The 18,985-nt window shown below is 37.1% G+C and overlaps 1 protein-coding gene across 7 annotated transcripts in view; it reads left to right on the forward strand.

Annotated features, from left to right (window-relative positions):
• LOC142349244 (uncharacterized) overlaps positions 1 to 12,658 on the forward strand; it is a 30,761-nt gene extending 18,103 nt beyond the window's left edge. For 2 of the 7 annotated variants that reach the window (XR_012760805.1, XR_012760807.1), the window contains exons 2-4: positions 1 to 142; positions 1,188 to 1,344; positions 12,233 to 12,658. The exon at positions 1 to 142 is cut by the window's left edge and continues 552 nt beyond it. Coding sequence is in view for 1 of the 7 variants with exons in the window: in XM_075400679.1 (XP_075256794.1) it covers positions 1 to 142; positions 12,233 to 12,265 (175 nt within the window). In the remaining 6 variants the exon portion in view is untranslated. Of the gene's footprint in view, positions 169 to 401; positions 1,345 to 12,232 lie in introns of all 7 variants that reach the window. The other 5 variants (XR_012760806.1, XM_075400679.1, XR_012760804.1 and 2 more) reach the window with 4 other exon arrangements.
• Positions 12,659 to 18,985: the final 6,327 nt, after the last annotated feature.

Here is an 18,985-nt window from a genome sequence, read left to right on the forward strand (position 1 = left end):
GACGGATCCAGGAGGAAGGATGAGCAGGTGCCGGGACCTCCCGTTCATGACGGATACAGGAGGAAGTATGAGCAGGTGCCGGAACCTCTCGTTCACGTTGGATCCAGCAGGGAGGATGACCAGGTGTCGGGATGTCCAGCAGGTAGAATTAGTCTGGGATCTGGAGAAGTTTTTGTTGCACGTTTTTGGTATTATCATTAAAGTACAGACTAGAAGATTTTGTATAAGTTTGCAAAGTTTGCAAAGTTTGGAAAATACAATTGAGTTTGCAAAACTTGCAAGGTTTGTTTGGTATTTACAAATTTTGCAAAAATTATTTGCTGTTGCAAAATTTTGCAAAAGAGCTATTGGATACAAAATATTTGCAAGTTTTTGCAAATTATGTATTAATTCTGACTTAGGGCCGTAAAAGATAAGACTGATTGTTACCGATTATACAACATAACGACTAATGTTGTCTATTTCCGCGCTAAATTTTGTGCTACACAGACGTTTACAGAAGATCCCTGAAAATTCAAAGTGCAAACTATTATTAGTAAGTCTGTACAAAGAAAATGTTACATTTTACCTCCTTTTGAAAGAGATCACTGGGAAAATCGGGAACAACTCTTAAGCGTCTATTCCAGAATTAATCCCATTTATTTGCAGTTTGCGGTCGAATTCTTTAGTGTTACTTAATCACCTGTTTCAATTATAGTGTCTTGCTTTTTCCTCAACATCAACAATGCCACATATACTTCTATTCCATTTGATACTTCGACAATGAAGTTTTGATCAACGCTAAGGTTTAACAGACCCCTGTAAATTTTCTGAAATTAGCATTCCGCATTAACGTCTATTCCACCATTAAATTCATTATTAATCTGTTGGCCCAAAAAAAACCGTTACGGCATAAACCATTCATATTTTAAAGGGTAACCTGACCCAAATATAAATGCCACATGGCTCACTATTAGTAATTACGATTACTATCACATGGCTTACTATTGCATGTAAGCATACATGTTCAAAGTCGTGATATTAACGTGGTTTTTCCTAATAAAACATCAACACACTACAATTACGTCTATTCCATATAATCATTTTTTTAAATCACACTGAATTTGTTAATTTCGATATAGAGGTTGTATCTTGCCTCGAGTCTGCCAGCGTTCAACTTAAACTAAACATTACTGCATAACTCCCAGTAACTCTAGGGGCCAAGTCCTTGTTGGAAATTACATGTATCAAACACCTCGCCGCTAAACTGATCGAATGTGAATGACATCTGAGAGTTCTCAGAAGTCGCTTTATTGATGTCAAAAATCACCTCCGAGTGTCAGGAGTGAGCGTCTCTTCAGAATGGTGAGTCAATTTTCATGCTATATTTTTTCATACCATATTAATTGTGGCTTTTGAATCACATTCTTATATGTTAAGTCTTTTCCCATTTGTTTGAAATGACCTCTTCCGGGGTCTTCTTTATTGCAGCCCTCCCCACGCCCCCACGCAATAGCGGGTAAGTGTACCATAATACCATAAGAGTACCATAAGGTGCTGTAATGGAATATACTTCAAAGTTTCCAACTTGAATAACTTTTGTGCGGATCTTCTCCGTTTGTGCCCCCCCCCCCCCCCAGTACGTTACGCACCCCTCAGGTCACGTGCCTTGTTAATCATTATGTGAAAATATTGCTCGTGCGGCTGGGGGTGCAAATAATATGTGCCCACTAAGCTGGGACAACCAACGGAAAAGATCCAGCTTTGCTTTAAAAAACTTGAGCCAAATTTTGTAATTTTCTGTTCGTATCCCCTATCTTCCAGTACGTTATGCAACCCCAGTTACACAACACGTCATTGCGTAGCAAATGATTCTAAAAACATGGCACGCGCATTCGAGGGGTTGCAAATAAAATAATATGCACCCAGTAACCTGGAGGGAAGCACAAACGGAAAAGATCGAATTCATTATAATAGTTGAATAACAAAAATTTGCATCTTGCGTTTGTGTCCCCTATTACAAAACTCGTGCCATTACCTAATAAATCGCTGTAAAAATATGGCGCGTACTGTGGGGGGGGGGGGTTAATATGCAGCTGGGGAACACAAGCAGAAAAGATCCGAAATTTTGTCTATGTTAAAGTTAGCCCCATGGACGTTAGCCATTAAAATTAAATGGAGACAAATTTTGTCAGCGCACTATTGTTGGTTGCTACTACGAAAAGCCAACGTCACAGAACACGGAGAGCGGATCACCCAAACTTTGCGCATGAAATCAGAGCAATTAATATTCAAATAATGGGAACCTTTATAACATTACTAGATAAACTTGGGTCAAAAATAATCAGGCGCTATGCACTGAGTGCTTCCCAACTTAGCAAATTAACATTGAGTTGTTTGTTTATAACGCTCTTGAAGCAGCACATGATATATAAAAACTGCTCAATCTTTGGCCCATCAAAATTTTTTTGGGTTTTTTTTACCATCACCTCCCGCCTGCCACAAAATTCTAGCCCCATTACTGTATTTTTGCGGTAATTGGGGGAAAGGAGTATACGTTATGTGATCACTAAGACGGGGGTATAATGGGAAAGACCCAGTTTTCGGCCCGTCTGCTAATTTTTTTGCCCTAATAGAGCGGCCTCAACATACTGTTTTCAACGTTTGAATGAAGTTGTTGGAAATGAGATCACCTTATAATTTTTGGGATCTATTCTGTTTCGCCCCCAAGTATTACGCCCCCAGTTACAAATTTTATGTTGTTGTATAGCACGTTACTGTGTAAAAAAAATAGCACGTGCGCCTGGGGGCGTAAAAAATATAAACCCACTAAGCTGGGGGGGGGGGGGGCAAAACAGAATCGATCAAAATTTTGATAGATTAGGAATATTTAAGTACGTAGATTAGAGATTGCAGTTTTTCAATAGACTTTACTTGGAAACAACATTTGAGATTTATTCTGTCCCCTTAATTGTTTTTTCGACCCCCCTTACAAATCGTTATTATATATCACGTAACCGTAGAAAATATAAAACGTGCGCTGGGGCTTAAAAGTTTTGCCCTCTTAGTTGCGGGTGGAACATATTAGGTAGAAATTTTGGCATCTTTTCTGTTTGTGACCCAAAGCAAAAAGTTAGGATGCGCCGAAGATTGAGCAGTTTTATATAGCATGTGCTGCTTCACGAGAATTGTAACCAATCAACTCAACGCTACTGTGGTAAGTTGGGATGCGCTCATTTTATAGCGCGTGATTAGTTCTGACTCTGGGTTCTCCATTAATGATTTAATGAATATTGCCACACGGTTGTTATCGCCACCGAGAAGTTATCAAACTCCGAGGCGAAGCCGAGGTGTTATGATAACTTCGAGGGCGATAACGACCGTGTGGTAATTTTTTAATCAACACCTGTTGCGATCATTTCAAAACAACACAGTTTTATTGGTTTTTCCTTTTCATTTTTTGGGGACAATTACATTTTCAAAGGTAAGTGATATTTCTTCGGATCTGTTCTTCCTTTTGTCCTCATGCGCCCCCTCCCCCCCCCCTCCCCCCACACACACACACTTACAAACACACATACACTTGCACACACACACATACGCACGCACACAAGTACACACGCACACACAAACATACGGACACACACACACAAACACACGCACACAGATACACACACTTACGAACACGCACACACACAAACACACACACACATCCCCTCACAAAAACACGCACACGCACGCACGCACACACACACAGAGGCACACACATGCATAAACACACACACACGCACAGAAACACACAACACATACACGCACGCACAAAAGTACACACGCACCCACGCTCACACGCACACTCAAATGCGCGCGCACGCACACACACATACGCACACACGCACACACACACACATCCCCTCACAATAACACGCACGCACGCACGCACACACACACACAGGCACACACATGCATAAACACACACACGCACGCACAGAAACACACAACACTCACACGCACGCACAAAAGTACACACGCACACACGCGCGCGCACGCACACACACATACGCACACACACACACACAAACGCACGCACACGCACAAACACACTCACACATCCCCTCACAATAACACGCACGCACACACACACAGGCGCACACATGCATAAACACACGCACGCACGCACAGAAACACACAAAACAGAGGCTCGCACACGCACGCACAAACACACACCAAGTTTTTTTAGACAACAATGTTATCAAACTGTTTCCATCATTAGACTACGAGTTTATCACCACTCTTTTATCGCCACTGGTTACTTAGTAACAGTGGCGATAAAAGAGTGTGATAAACTCGTAGTCTAATGCTGAAGTGTTTTTCCAGTGTCGATCGGACATTAAACTTTATTACACTGGCAGTTTATTTAACTGCTTTTATCGCAACAAGTGTTGATTAATCTTATTTCATTTGAATTTTGATTTTTCTTATGCGCAATACTTGGCCTGGCCGCTCTCCTAGTTCTGTGACAGGGGCTTTTTGCAGCAGCCACAAACACCAGAACGCTGACAAAATTTGCAGGGTCTTTCCTAATATAGCCCCACGTGAAGTTATAACCCCCCACCCGGATCTTTTCCGTTTGTGCCCCCAGTACGTTATGCACGTGCGTCTGGCGGGTGCAAATAATATGCACACACTAAGCTGGGGTAGGGGCATAAACGGAAAAGATCCCCCATTATGGTATAATTACCATGATTGGGGGCTATAGGTTATCTGACCATTAAGCTGGGGGGCTATAATGGGAAAGACCCAATTTGTCTCCAGTGTGTTATCCAATTGGTCTTTTCCATCATAGCCCCCTTGGATATATAGCCCCCATTAAGGTATATTTATCATGAGGAAGGCTATAGGTTATCTGACCACTAAGGGGGGTATAACGAGAAGGACTCATTCATTTATATGACTAATATTACCAACGGGAAATAACATTAACATAGACCAGAATTAGGGTCTTTCCCATTATAGCCCCCCTCCAGCTTAGTGGTCAGATAACCTATACCCCCCCCATCATGGTAATTATACTATAATGGGGGCTATGATCTCATGGGGGGCTATGATCTCATGGGGGGCTATAATGGGAAAGACCCAATTCGGGCTATAATGGGAAAGACCCAATAGCCCCCCATGGATCTATTCTGTCCTCCCTCCCCCCCCCCAGCTTAGTGAGCATAAATATTTTATGACCCCCAGACGCACGTGCTATTTCCTTACATAGTAACGTGCTGTATAACAACATAGAATTTGTAACTGGGGGTCATAGAAAACACTGGGGGACGAAACAGAAAAGATCCTTTTTCTGTTTGTGGAGTGGAGTCTGTTGTATTTTTACCCTTTGGCTCTTCATAGTGTTAGAACATAAATTTCAGCCCAACCAATTATGAGTTCTGTGATTAGTCAATGAGTTTCAATATCTTATCTGTCTGTGCCCGCATCTTAGTGGGAGCAAAATTTTTGCACACTCTAAGCACACGTGCCATTTTTTGCAATGATTTTCTACGTTAAGGCACCTGTGTATTTGGGGGGTGCATAAAGTATGGGGGAAAACTGAAAAGATCCTTGTTTTCATTTGGATTGCTCCAATTTGCAATTCTCTTTTGCCTGAAGAAAGAGTTAAGTGCGGTTTCATTGCTGTTTCATTGCGGTTTCATTAAGCAAGAGATATTACAGTTTCACTGTTTTTATACAATTGAAATTGTTAGAAAGAGGTTGCCTCAGAAGTTGTGATATCGATTAATAATCTTAAAGTATGAAGAGTAGGGATAGTTACTACTTGCAAACCTTTTAATTGGATACCAAAGTTTCATCCAATTTTCAAACATTGGAGTGGAACTTGATGTATTTTTACCCATTGGAGCTCTAAAAAGTTAAAACTTACATCATGCCCCCTCGGGCACTGTACCTAGCTATCTGAAGCAAGCGCCCTCGTGTCAAAGCAGTAAGTCCCTCGGGTTGATAAGATTTAGATGTCAACATATTAAATAGTGTCTTTTCAAAATTTGAATGAATGGCCTTGTACTGGAGACTTCCAATGGGAAGGTTTTAGAGACAAGCCTTGTATGTAACGAATGAGGTATCATATATTCAAACCTGCACCCACAAGCCACCTTTTTATAGCCGATTTACGAGCTCGGGAATTGGAATTTGGGAACTTCAATATCCTCTCTCTCCCCGATGGACAAATCCAACACTTCTACAAATTTATTCCAGCTAGAGATCTTTCTGGGTGGAAACAATTTGTATAACGGAACTGACGATTCGGAAGCTGACATAGAAGAAATTGCAAACGATCTTGTTGAGTTAGCAAATAAATTTACAACTGTTGCGAAAAAAGTATTTGTCATCGGAATACCCCCGCGTGGTGAAATTTTTGCCAGAGCTCAATCCTTAGACGATTTACTCAAACAAAAGACGGACGTCAGCTGGAAATTTCGTAGCTCCAATCACTATCTCAAAAGCGAAAAGTGTCGAAAAATCGGAGACGAAGTGCATTTGAACGAAAACGGAATCAACAATCTAAAAAATTTGCTCAAAGATAACAAACATTCTTTACAAATTTTACGACCCAGAGTTACAACGAAAAGGTAACGGCCGAAAGATTGAGTGCCACAGTTCCGAATTTTGCAATTGTGGTTCCTTCAGTGGATAGTCAAAGCGTTTGTTTTCCCTTTTCGTTCTCTGCTCGCAGTGACCTTCAGGTTACATAGACAAAGAAAGAAACCTTTTTTTTTGCTCGCAGTGACCTTATCGCAGTGATACTTTGCTTGCAGTGACCTTCAGGTTAAACAGAGACAAAGACTAAATTTGCGAGGCATTATTTGAAAGCAAAATCATTTCAATAATGACAAAACCCAATGAAAATACGCCAGTCCCTAAAAGTAGTAACAGCAAAACAAACGAGCAAAAACACGAAAGTTGTGCAACTTGCTCTGGCGAAATCAACAAACACAAATTTTGTTGCGTTCACTGTCAATAAACTTTGTGCCTAAAACCAGAGTGTATTGGTTTCGATAAAAGTTGTATCGACATGCTAATCAAATATGAGAAAAACTTACCACATTTGTAATGAATGCGCCGGGAAAAAGGCAACACGAAGAACTCCACGAAAAAATTTCAAACTTTGCGTACAGTATAGAGCAAACTAACATATCTCTGGATAACATGCAAGAGGAGATCAAAAGTCTCAAAAACCCAAATGAATTTTACGCAAGTGTTGCTGGAGCAAACAACGCCGGAAAAGTAGTGTACAAACCACAGACTTTCAATAAAAAAACTCTCGGAATTAGAATTAGGGGAGATAATGAGTCAAAATCCAAGGAGGCTGCTGACAGAATGCAAGAGGACCTCTGCCATGCAGAGCAAATATTAGAGCACCTAAACATCGAGGACAGAAAAATCACCAAACTTGAGACTTGGAAAATACAATTTTGAAAACAAAAGAGAAAGAGTAATCCTTGTTCATACAGCAAGCGAACTTAGTAGGGATCTCATCCTGCAATCAGTCAGCCGCTTGAAAGACTATAAGTACAACGATCGATCAATTTATATGTCCTGAATTGTCATACGAGGACGCAAAAAAAAACAAAGCTTTGATGAAAAGGCGAGAACTAATAACTAGAGGAATAGATTCAAAATTGCTACATATTCGGCATCTTGAACTCGAGAAGAAAGAAGGCGACAATTGGGTTATCATTCCAAACGTCAATGAAGAAAGTCAAACGAGTAAAGAATGACTACATAGAAGCGCTAAAGTACTCACCTTCAATGCTCGAAGCCTGCTAGATCTAAACAGACAAACAAGTTTCGCTTATAGTCTTTCAACTTGCGACTATGACATTGTGTGCATAACAGAAACATGGTTAACTGCTGAGGTCACCAACAAAGCACTATTTCTACCCTCTTATTTTATATATCGAAAAGATAGGAAAATCACTTACTTCATAAGTGAACATGGGGGAGGAGTTCTAATTGCTGTAAAATCAACACGAAAATAAGGGTATTCCTTTAATCCATGATGACTTTATTGTTGTTATGATCAACCTTTCAATGTCTTCTCTTATAATTTGTTGCATATACAATGCGCCCGAGCAATGCAACTTCCGGTGGGCAGTAAATGATTTCCTAAACCTTCCTGAAAAATTAAAAAACTATTGTGGACACCATTTCCTTAGTTGTGCTTACAGGTGACATCATTTTTACAGAAACTTCTTGGGCGAATATGTCTTCAACGGAAGACTACGAATAATAATTTTTAGATCAATTTATTGAAAATAATCTCTCAAATGTAGCTCCAAGTCAACTAGATGTTTTTATGCAACAATCCAGAAACAGTTCTCAATTGTACCCACGACCGTGGCTGTTCAAGATTTTTAGTATTAATGACAAACCTTGCTCCGACCATTTTCCAATTTGCACTCAAATAAACCTCTTACTTGATGCACCATTATTTCAAGCGTGTGACAAGTTTACCTATAATAATTACTGACTGGAAAGAGTTTAATTACTACCCTACAATTGACCCCTTACTCCTTTTTGCTACAGTGATCTCGATTTTCTTCTGGAACAATTCTACACATGGCTACGCAACAAAAAGAGAAAATATACAGCTTGTCACTAAACATCGGGCAAGTTTACAACCTTGGATCTCAAATGGAACATCCCATGTGATAAGTTAAACACTAAAAAGCGAGTTGAAAAATCTAATCTCAGCTTCAAACTGAAGATTAAAAATTAGAAATAGAGGTTCGTAAAGCGGTTGATAATGATCTCTCAGTTTTTGAAGCCGAAATTTTTGAAAGCCGACAATTCAGCAAATTACAAAAATATCTTCATCAGTTCGCAAAAATCCACAAGTACCTCCTATAATGTTTTGGAAGGGTATGAAGCTAACCACAGATAGACGAAAAGCTGAGAGCTTCAACTTCTTCTTTGCGAGCGTCTAATCGAAAAACAGAAATACCAACATGCTCAAAACAAAACCTTAATTTCATCAAAGTTGATTCCACAAAAGTCAAAAACCTGCTCAAAGATCTTAATATCCACAAGTCTACTGGACCAGACGGAATTGGAAATTCACTACTGAGAAATTGTAGTAGTTCAATAACAAAGTCAGTCACATTTTTGTACCAAACAATAATGAATCAGAGAACCTGTCCTACATATTGGAAAGTAAGCCAAATAAGTCCCATTTTCAAAGACGGTAATAAATCAGATTTAACTTGCTACCGACCCATAAGTCTTTTAAACTGCATGTCCAAGGTACTCGAGAATTTTTTTTTGATGAAATATACGAACTAGTTAGACACAAACTCTGTGAAAATCAATTTGGCTTTAGGAAAAATCGATCGGCAACTTTGCAGTTACTATTATTTCTCGACAGTGTACAAAAAGGTTAATAATGAAGCGATCAAAGACCTAAGCATCTTATATCTTGACTTTGCAAAAGTTTTTGACAATGTACCACATAATATTCTGATGCAAAAGCTTTATAACATTGGCGTTGGAGGGAAGTTAATTCAATTGATATCTTCGTATCTAACGAATCGCAAATGAAAATCAACAATGAGGTATCTGATTTAATAGAAGTCTCCAGTGGTGTCCCACAGGGTTCTATATTAGGACCTTTTTTCTTCATTATTTTCATCAACGACTTATCTAAACACCTAACTGAAGTAATTTGCTATGGCTTTGCTGATGATATGAAACTGATAAGTGAGAAGCAATGCAATTCTGAAACCGCAGTTTCTAGTTTGTCAATTTGGTGCAAAGAAAATCAAATGAGACTAAATTATAACAAAACTCATCTACTGAACATCAAGGGAAATATAACGGCGTCTATTGACAACCATGAGCTAGATCAAGTAAAAAATCAGCGAGATTTGGGCTCCAAGTTTCAGAAAACCTAAATTGGAATGAAAATTGCTCCCTTAGTAAACGAAAAGGTTTGTGCTTTTTTCAAGCTTAAAAGAAATATTTCTCAAAAGTGTGAACAAAAATCTAAACTGAACGCTTTTTTAGGTTACGTTGTACCGGTAGTTATTGCTCACAAGCATGGTTTCCGAATTAGTCGCAAGTAAAATAAATTGAAAAGTTGCAAAAAATTGCCACAAAATGGATTTTGAGCGAAAAGCAGAGCTATTAACAGCGACTTGTTACCTTGAATTTGTTGCCTCTCAGCCTTTATATTGAAATGCACGACTTATTATACTTTTTTGCTGTAAAACAAGGTAAATACGACGTTGAGCTATCGAACTTAGACAGTATACAGGGAAGTACCACTCGTCATTATAGCCGAGGAGAACTACAAATAAACAAAAATCGATTAGTAAGAAGCGACGAAAATTTTTTCAACCGGACAAAAATTCTCTACAATTTAGTGCTAAAAATTTATTCAAATTATGATAGAAGCTTAAATAAAAATACAGTGTCAAAAATTTTTTGGCAATTTTTCTGCAATCAGTCCACAGAGGAAAACAAATGCACTTGGCGCATTGTATGCAAGTGTGGAAACTGCAACATTAATCAGAAACATGAATATGGACAATTGAATGGGAGCAATACCCTGAAGAACGAACTTCGAAGCCTAATCTACTACTGCTACTACTACTACTATATACACACAAGCAAGGATCTTGTGCCCCTCCACAGTTCGTTTTGCTCCCCCCCCCAAGTACGTTTTGCAAGACAGTTACAGAGCACGTGTCATTACATAGTTAATCATTATGTAAAAATAGGGCACGTTCGTCTGGGGGGCCACAAATAAGATGCACAACACTAAGCTGGTGGCGCAAACGGAAAAGGTCCGCAAGCACTTTGCTCTTTTTCAATGGGCCAATGCTATCAGATTCACCAAGACAAAGAATAAACAATGGCGTCTATTCTATTTTGGTATCTAGTCAAAAGCTTCTAATGTCAGTGGTCCAATGTATTAGATCTATGAGCAGATCTTGTTCTCAATTAGATCGTACATAGTTAAATTGTGATCAAGCTTGATCGTGTAAAAACTTGTTGATTGTTGAAATTCTTTGCTACGCCTAATTTAAAATATGTTTAAGGGTATAATTTGAAATAGGCGGGGAAATATACCAATTGTCCATCAGTTGACAAGAATTGGATCTATTATGCTGTTCCCGAGTGTTTTTATGCCCCCAATTACAATTTGTTATATAGCTCGTTACTGTAAAAAGCTCGTGCGCCTGGGGGCGTACAAGTCGTATGACCACTAAGTTGGGGGGGGGGCAAACTGAATAGATCTGGACCATCTTCCCCGCCTATTTCAATTTATACAAAAGAGACTTCGTTAGAACAATTTGGTGCTATGCTAGATCTTCCTCGCCCTTAACAGTATAGAGCAGCTCACCCAAAATTTATCTCTCAAAATTTTTAGTACGATCAGAACGATTGCTGAAGTTTATCTGAATGTTAAAACCAAAATCAGACATTTCTCATTGTGCCTTAAATTTTGAAGTCTTTTGTGGGTAGTTGAACAAAACTTCAAGGTTTATAGGAATTAGCGCCAGGTTCATAGTTCTTGTTTTTTAAACCTTCTTTCAATGGTAAGAACCGGATCTATTCTGCCCCCCCCCCCCCCCCCTTTGAAGTTTTGTTCAACTACCCACAAAAGAATTCAAAATTTGGAGGCACAATGAGAAATGTCTGATTTTGTGTTTGGATCATCCACGTGAATTTCAGCAATCTTCTTCAGATCATTTTAAGTAAAATTGTCCTGTTCGTACTAATTATTTCGGAGAAATTATTTGGGTGAGCTGCGATATCCTTGTTATGGGCGAGAGATGTCTCGCGTAGCACCTAATTCTAACGAAATCTCTTTTGTAAGTATAATTTCAAATAGACGGGTGAACTTAGCAATTGTCTACCAGTTGACAAGAATTTGAAGGAATGCGGTTGAATCACAGTAACAGTTGATTCGTACATCTAGTGTATTCAATTAGCATTGCAATTGGAGGAAGTTCTATTTTCGTATTTTGTATTTTCCGTTTGTGCCCCCCCCCCCCCCCCGCTTACTGGGTGCATCTTATTTGAACCTCACAGGAGCGCGTGTCATATTTTTATAATGATTTACTGTAGTGGCACGTGTTCTGCTCACGGGGGGGGGGAGAGTTCCATAAGAGTTCCATCAGAGTTCCATGGTTTCAGAAGTGACCATTACTAGATTCTAGAACTTTGTCTCTCAGTTTTTTTTGTTTAGGTGTGTTGGGCGATTTGGCAATTGTCCATCTGAACGTCAACGTATTCCACGATTGTATCTATTCCACCGAAAACACCAAAGAGATGGAACGATTCTGCAGTTGAGACGGGAATTTATACCTGCATGATTTGCGCGACATCGCAATTCGAGTGTGCTCTAATGCTAAACGATGATTATATTGCGTTGATATGATGGATGCCTTATACGTTCACAGAAAGGAAAAAAAACAAAGAGGCTAACCGCACTCAAGCTTTTATTGTCGTTTGAAGTAAATAAACGCTGATATAAAATTTGAGTGTAATTGCTAAAAAATACTTAAGATTTTTTTAAATTGAGTTTAATTACTAAAAATCCCCAAGAATTGATTTTGTAGCGGGTAATATTTTCGTTACTCGGATTATTATTAATAAAGTTTTTTCTCAAAAAGTTTCGCCGAAATTAAGTGTTGTCCGATTCGAAATTAAGTGTTGTCCGATTTAGCAAACTACCAAAAAATGCAAATTTCTATAAAAAGTAACGAGAATAAGTGGAAGTTTTGACTTATCTTCAGAATTACACGTTAACAATTTTGAAATGTAATGTATATTGGTATTTTGGTTGTTCACTCAACAAGTGAAACTATGACCAGCTTTTTGGACCCTATTTATTTCACCCCGATTTATGCACCCTATTATCAGCTCAACCCGATTTTTGTGCTTTATTTAATTGATACAATTAACATTCAAAATAAGAGGTATTTAAGGTTTTTGAGAAAGGGTTTTGGGGCGAAAAGTTTGCGAGGTTAAGTAACATGGGGTTGCAAAGATGAAATATTAATAAATTATAAACCAAATAGAAATTGAACAATTTCTTAGAATAAATGCAAATTGGTATGAAGAAAACAGATGTAATGATGATGAGGCTTGGGCGATGAAATAATGTAAATTGATTGTGTTTCAGATCATAAATGTAAAACAGATTGAACGGAAATTACCTGAACATCAACATCGTCAAAGTATCTATTCCAGATTTCAGCCTTTGAAACATCAACAAAATACCAAATAAACAACAAACAGACGCTTAAGACGAATAGTTAATCGATCGGAAATTAGTCAATCGAATGAAAACTTGTCAAAGATTAGATGGCAAGTAAAACACTACACCACATTTATCCGACAGATACACGACAATTTGACGATGTAAAATAAAACCTTTCATTTGATTCTTTGAACTGCGGAAATCTTCAGAACAGTTACCAATTATTTTTTCAACTTACAAGGTGATGGAAACATTTTAAATTTTGTATTCTGTTGTACATTTTGGATAGTATTTTGGTTTTTGCTGTACTTTGAGACAATTAACTTTTATGCACGTAATTGCCCTTCGTTGGTTTCGCAAAAATAGTCTCGTTGGTTTCGCAAAAATAGTCTCGTATTTGCCCTTCGTTGGTTTCGCATTAAATAATATTTCCTCAAAGGAAAAACAAGTAAAAATATTTTTAAAAAATGGAGCAGTTGAAATTGGAGCAGTTATAAATGAAGAAGCTAATTAATTTTTGCGAGGAATTTCTTTGTTCCCATGATTGGAAGGAATATTTGAATGCTAAAAATAATGCTATAATTGGATAAACCCCCTTAATGTATTTCTCCTGATTGAATTTTATTGAAAGAATTGGAAAGAGTAAAAAACAGTTGGTTGAATACAAGGCTTTGAACCCGCATTCTACTCCGAAGATACTAGAGGTGAAACAAAATAAAAATATAGAAAGCACGACGTTATAATTTTTGTCAGAACAACTCTGGTGTTGTAACTTATTCCCAACTCATATTACGAAGCCTCTGTGTTTTGAAGTCATATTAAAACCACCACTAAGACTAACTGTTAAAAAGGATTACCACCCATAGTTGAATTCAAGAGCATTTTATATTATCTTTTCAAATTTAAACGTTTATAGCTGGATGTCATCATACGAGAAGAGAAACTGCGCATCCAAAGATAAGAAGACTGTTTTGCTTGCAAGGTAACTGAATCGAATTATAGCCGACTAATCTGGAACTTATTGTTACCCTTTAGGTTCAAGAATGAAACAATGACCGTGTTCGATCACCAATTTAGTCCTGGTATTTCTTAAAACTGAAAGCATTAGGCTAAGCGAAACATTCATCTATATATGCAATATTATATGGAGTATCATTTTCGGTTTTTCAGTATAGTAATGATACATGTAATGCATTACGGGTATAGGAAATACGAGTAAGTTCCCAGTTTGCACGTGTAAAAATCTGTTTTTGTTGATTTAAGATAAGCATATCAATTACTGTCGGCATAAGCATATCAAATAATATTGAATTTTTATATTTTTACTTAACAATTTTGATGTAATTGAGAACAATACGGTTATTGTCGAGCTATAGGTGTTTCAGGAGATAAAAATATCTGAACAATTAGTTCAGTTTCCTTTGTCACAAAGACAAAAAAATACTTTTCAGAAGAGAAAAATAAATATTTCAAGGGAATCTAAAAATTTGTAATTTTCATTTCTAACCCCGAAAAAGAAATAATTACAAATAACTAAATAGTGAAACAATGCTCAAGAAGCAAGTCAATATTCAGATTTTCTGTTTTTTTTTTCATTTCTTTGTGAAAGTTTTTATAGTTCACTTAAGTGCTCTCAAACGAAGTTGTTAGCAATTAAATTAGTCCTGTTGTCTTGTTATTCTGTGATTTTTCGCTTGACCGAATTTTCGTCTGACCCTATTAGCTTTTCGCACTCAAAATTGAGATAAACAGTTAACGCTCGTGGGGCAATAAAGTTCTCTTAGAGCCTATCGGTTGAATTGATTCTTGGTATGTGATTCGTCGAAACTGTTTTGGAAACATAAATTCATGCTGTGAAGGGCGGTTCTTGGATTTCTTAAATTTATGCGGTTCTTAGAGTTCACAACCCCCCCCCCCCCCCACACACACACACACACTTCACTTCTCCCCCAGATAAGCCCCCACCCCCACCCCCCCCCCCCCCCCCCTCACCATGCACATCGTAACCAGTACTGGTAACCCGTCCCACTCTCCTTGAGCTCACACCCCGTGATCAACCCACGCCACTTGCATGACTCAGAGTGTCCGTAGTATTTTTTATTATTTGAAAACCATAAATATAGGAATGAGAACGTGAAGTTGTCTTATCCTTCAGAAAATTCGCAAATTCTCTGCTGAGAGCTAAAATCCACGTGTAAATTGGAAAATAATGCGATAATAATGAAAAATAGGTTATCGTTTTTTGCTAAATTTTAATTAATGCAATTTCTTTGTTTCCCAAGAACGCGAAAAAGTGTTAGGCGTTTACTGTCAGCTTTACTGCTAAAAATTAGGAAAGAAACAACTTCAAAAAGTTGTCGAATCTTTTGGTGGAATGTCAAGATCTGTATGTGGTCCAATGAATATTGTCAAAAACGGTGCTCAGGTTATTGAATGTTAATGTAACGAGTTGGATAAATTTGCTGCAATGTGCTCTAAAACAGCTTTGGCCTTCGTCAATTAGGCGTAGTATTTAGAAATTCTTACTAAAAATTCTAGGGAAAAAAATTTAATCAATGTCGAGAGGTTGTATTTTTCTAAATTATTATCAACAGCTTCAACAACGAGTAAAGCACTGGTTGTAAAGCGTGAACAACAATTCTCATTAATTGCTCTCGAAGGAAATGTGAAGAAATTAATAGAATTGTAATCTCTGGAGTATTTAGGCAAAGGAAGGAAAAAGACTGTTTTAAGCTGCTTTGCATGAAAGCGAAAAGGGGTCATCAATTGCTTTGCCGTACTCGGTAGAGGTGATAATTTTTCTGAATTGTGGTTGCATGCACGGTTTTGTCACGTTGTGCCAAGTATCATTTGTTTCAATTCATTGAACGAAGACCAGGCTGAATATCTGTCTTCCTTATATTTTCTTTTCTCATCATAGATCTTTTTGGTGAATGTACTAGGGAAGTGTTTTTATGGAAGTTTTATAACTTTGGCAATGAGAGTTTTAATGTTATAAATTCACATGTGAAATGCTTGAAAATAGTTACTGTGAAAACCTGAAAGCAGTGCAAGCAAGTTCTCAATAGGAAACTACAATAATAAGCAAAACAGGCACCTTAGAAGATAATGACGTTGGTTTTCACACTAATTGATCAAGTAAACAAGAAAAACTGAATCAATTGATGTATATTTTCAATAATTCTATTTCTTTTCAAGAAAAGGGACTCCTAATTTTTCTTTTTCTTACCTTTTCACGCAGTGTGATCTCTATATCGTTAAAATCCTCCCAAATAACTTGGTCCACGCTGTCTTCTGTAAACTCACAAAACTCGCCTAAGCCATTGAAATGGTCAGCAGAATTACGGAGTAAAATGCAACCGAACTTAAATGCCAAAACAGAGTTATGAAGTAAACTGGATAACATTAATAAAATAATTGGTATTTAACAGCCGGGAAAAACAAACAAAGTTATTTTGAAATGCTAGGCTGATCACCAATACAGGTTAAACAGCTTAAATTCAACTAGAAATTGACCTTTAATGAATGAGCATTGGATTCGGTGTTAACTTAGATATTCTCAATTTTTTCATTCATTAAGTTATAACCGAATCCAATGCTTATTCATTAATGGTCAATTTCCAGTTGAATCTCTTGCAGGATGTTGTCGTTAAACAAAGATGTGTCTTGTTTGTTTGTCTTTTTACTGGCAGTAATGTAATCTGATCACGATACGAATCGGTGTTTCTTGAGTATTTATTGCTTCAGGTAGCGCGGAGAAAACAAGTTACAATTAATATGTACAATCAAGAGTTCGAAATAAAGCTGAGGTTTAAATAGAAATAGAAGCAAAAGAAAGTTAAACCTGTACTTCATTTCAAACTCCCAATAATTTATACTGGTTGTAATTTTTGTCTGAATAACGTTGCCTTAAGCAGCAAAAACTCATGAAACACTGGTGGTTATCCTGATCGCATCATATTACTGCTATGAAAAAAATATAAATATGACACTTTTATGTTTACCAATCTCATTTGATTAGTTCGTTAGTTTTTTTCGTATTAAATATGAATCAGAACTGTTTGTCGATTTATTTTAAATAACCGAGTTGCAGTTTGTGATTTACAGGAAGAAGGGCCCCATATTGATACGTGGATGCTATTTAATTTGGGCTGAAAATTTTGTTTTAAGTTTAAATTAGTCTAAAAAATGCAATTGTGTGAGTGTGTTTGTAAATATGTTGCTTTCCGATTTGAGCTTGACATCTGGGGATCATAAGCAACTGGTGATTGCAAGGAGTTCTCTTGTTGAAACTGAAAATTGCGAAGCTTTCGAAAAGCTAAAAAACTTTCAATTTTTTTCACTCTTTCTTAACTGTTCCCACAAATAAGATATCATACAACTCTGTGAAAACTGCTGTTGCCAGTAGTGACCTATTAATTATTAGGAGAAAAGCAATCTGTTCATTCTTAAGTTCTTCAGATCTTATTGTAAAATATATCAACTATGTTTTTCTTTCATAATACTTCGAAGTGACCTGTCGTTTCGCGCGTGATCAGTTGACTCTGATTTTTTAATCCATTTGTTAGTTTTTTAATTAATATTTTCCTTATGCAAAAAATTGAGAACTACAAATTTTTGGCCTAATTTTACCCTCAGTAATACTTTTCCCTTAAATTTGTAGGCTTCTTTTTCTATGCTTTGTTTATTTGTCTTTTTAAGGCAATAATGTAATTTGGTCACGATACGCATCGGTGTCTCATGAGTCTTTAATGCTTCAGTAGCTCGGAGAAACATAAGCTACAACTAATATGTATAATCAAGAGTTTGAGATAAAGTTCAGATTTAAATTGATATAGAAGCAAGAGAAAGTTAAACCTCTACTTCATTTTAAACTCGCAATGATTTATTTTGGTTGTAATTTACGTCTGAGTTACATTACCTCAAGCAGAAAACTCATGAAAGACTGACCGGTATGCTGATTGCATCATATTACTGACAGGAAAAAGAAATACAAATAAGGCACATTAAATTTTTTGTTTTGATTGTTTTATTCATATTAAGTTTCAATCAGAATTGTTTGCCGATTTATTGGGAGTTGAGGTGCAACTTGTGATTTACAGGTGCAAGAGCCTCATATCAATTCTTTAATCTCATTTAGTTTGGGCTGAAAATTTTTAAATTTTTCGTTAAAGTTTAAATTGGTCTGAAATACAATTGTGGGGCTGTGTTTGTAAATACGTTGCTTTTCTATTTGAGCTGGGCATCTAAGTGATTGCAAGGATTTCTCTTGTTTAAACTGAATTTGTGAATCGGTCAAAAACTTTCGATTAATTCTCTTAACTGTTGACGCAAATAAGTTATCGTACAACTCTTTGAAAACTGCTGTTGCCAGTTGTGACCTATTAATGGATAGAAGAAAAATCTTCTCAGTGTTAAGTTCTTCAGGGCTGTCGTTTTCCACGCAATGGGTTGACTCTGATTTTATTTACCTATTAGTTAATTTGAATTAACAGTTTTTCTTTTATCAAATAATTTGAGAACTACAAATATTTTGGCCTAATTTCATTGTCTGTAATATTTTTAAAAACTAATTTTTCCTTTTTGTCGATAATTCTTTTACTATCAAGCCGCTTTTTTGTGAAAATACTAACTCAGTTACATATCGCAATGCCTATGTGTTCAGTTTTTGAAGTTGCCGCTCTCACCTTTGTTGATGCAATTTAATAACTAGGTTGGAACTTTGTGCGGACCCAT

Source organism: Convolutriloba macropyga, chromosome 11 (assembly GCF_964194025.1).
Source record: "Convolutriloba macropyga chromosome 11, txConMacr16.3, whole genome shotgun sequence".
Lineage (NCBI taxonomy): Eukaryota > Metazoa > Xenacoelomorpha > Acoela > Convolutidae > Convolutriloba > Convolutriloba macropyga.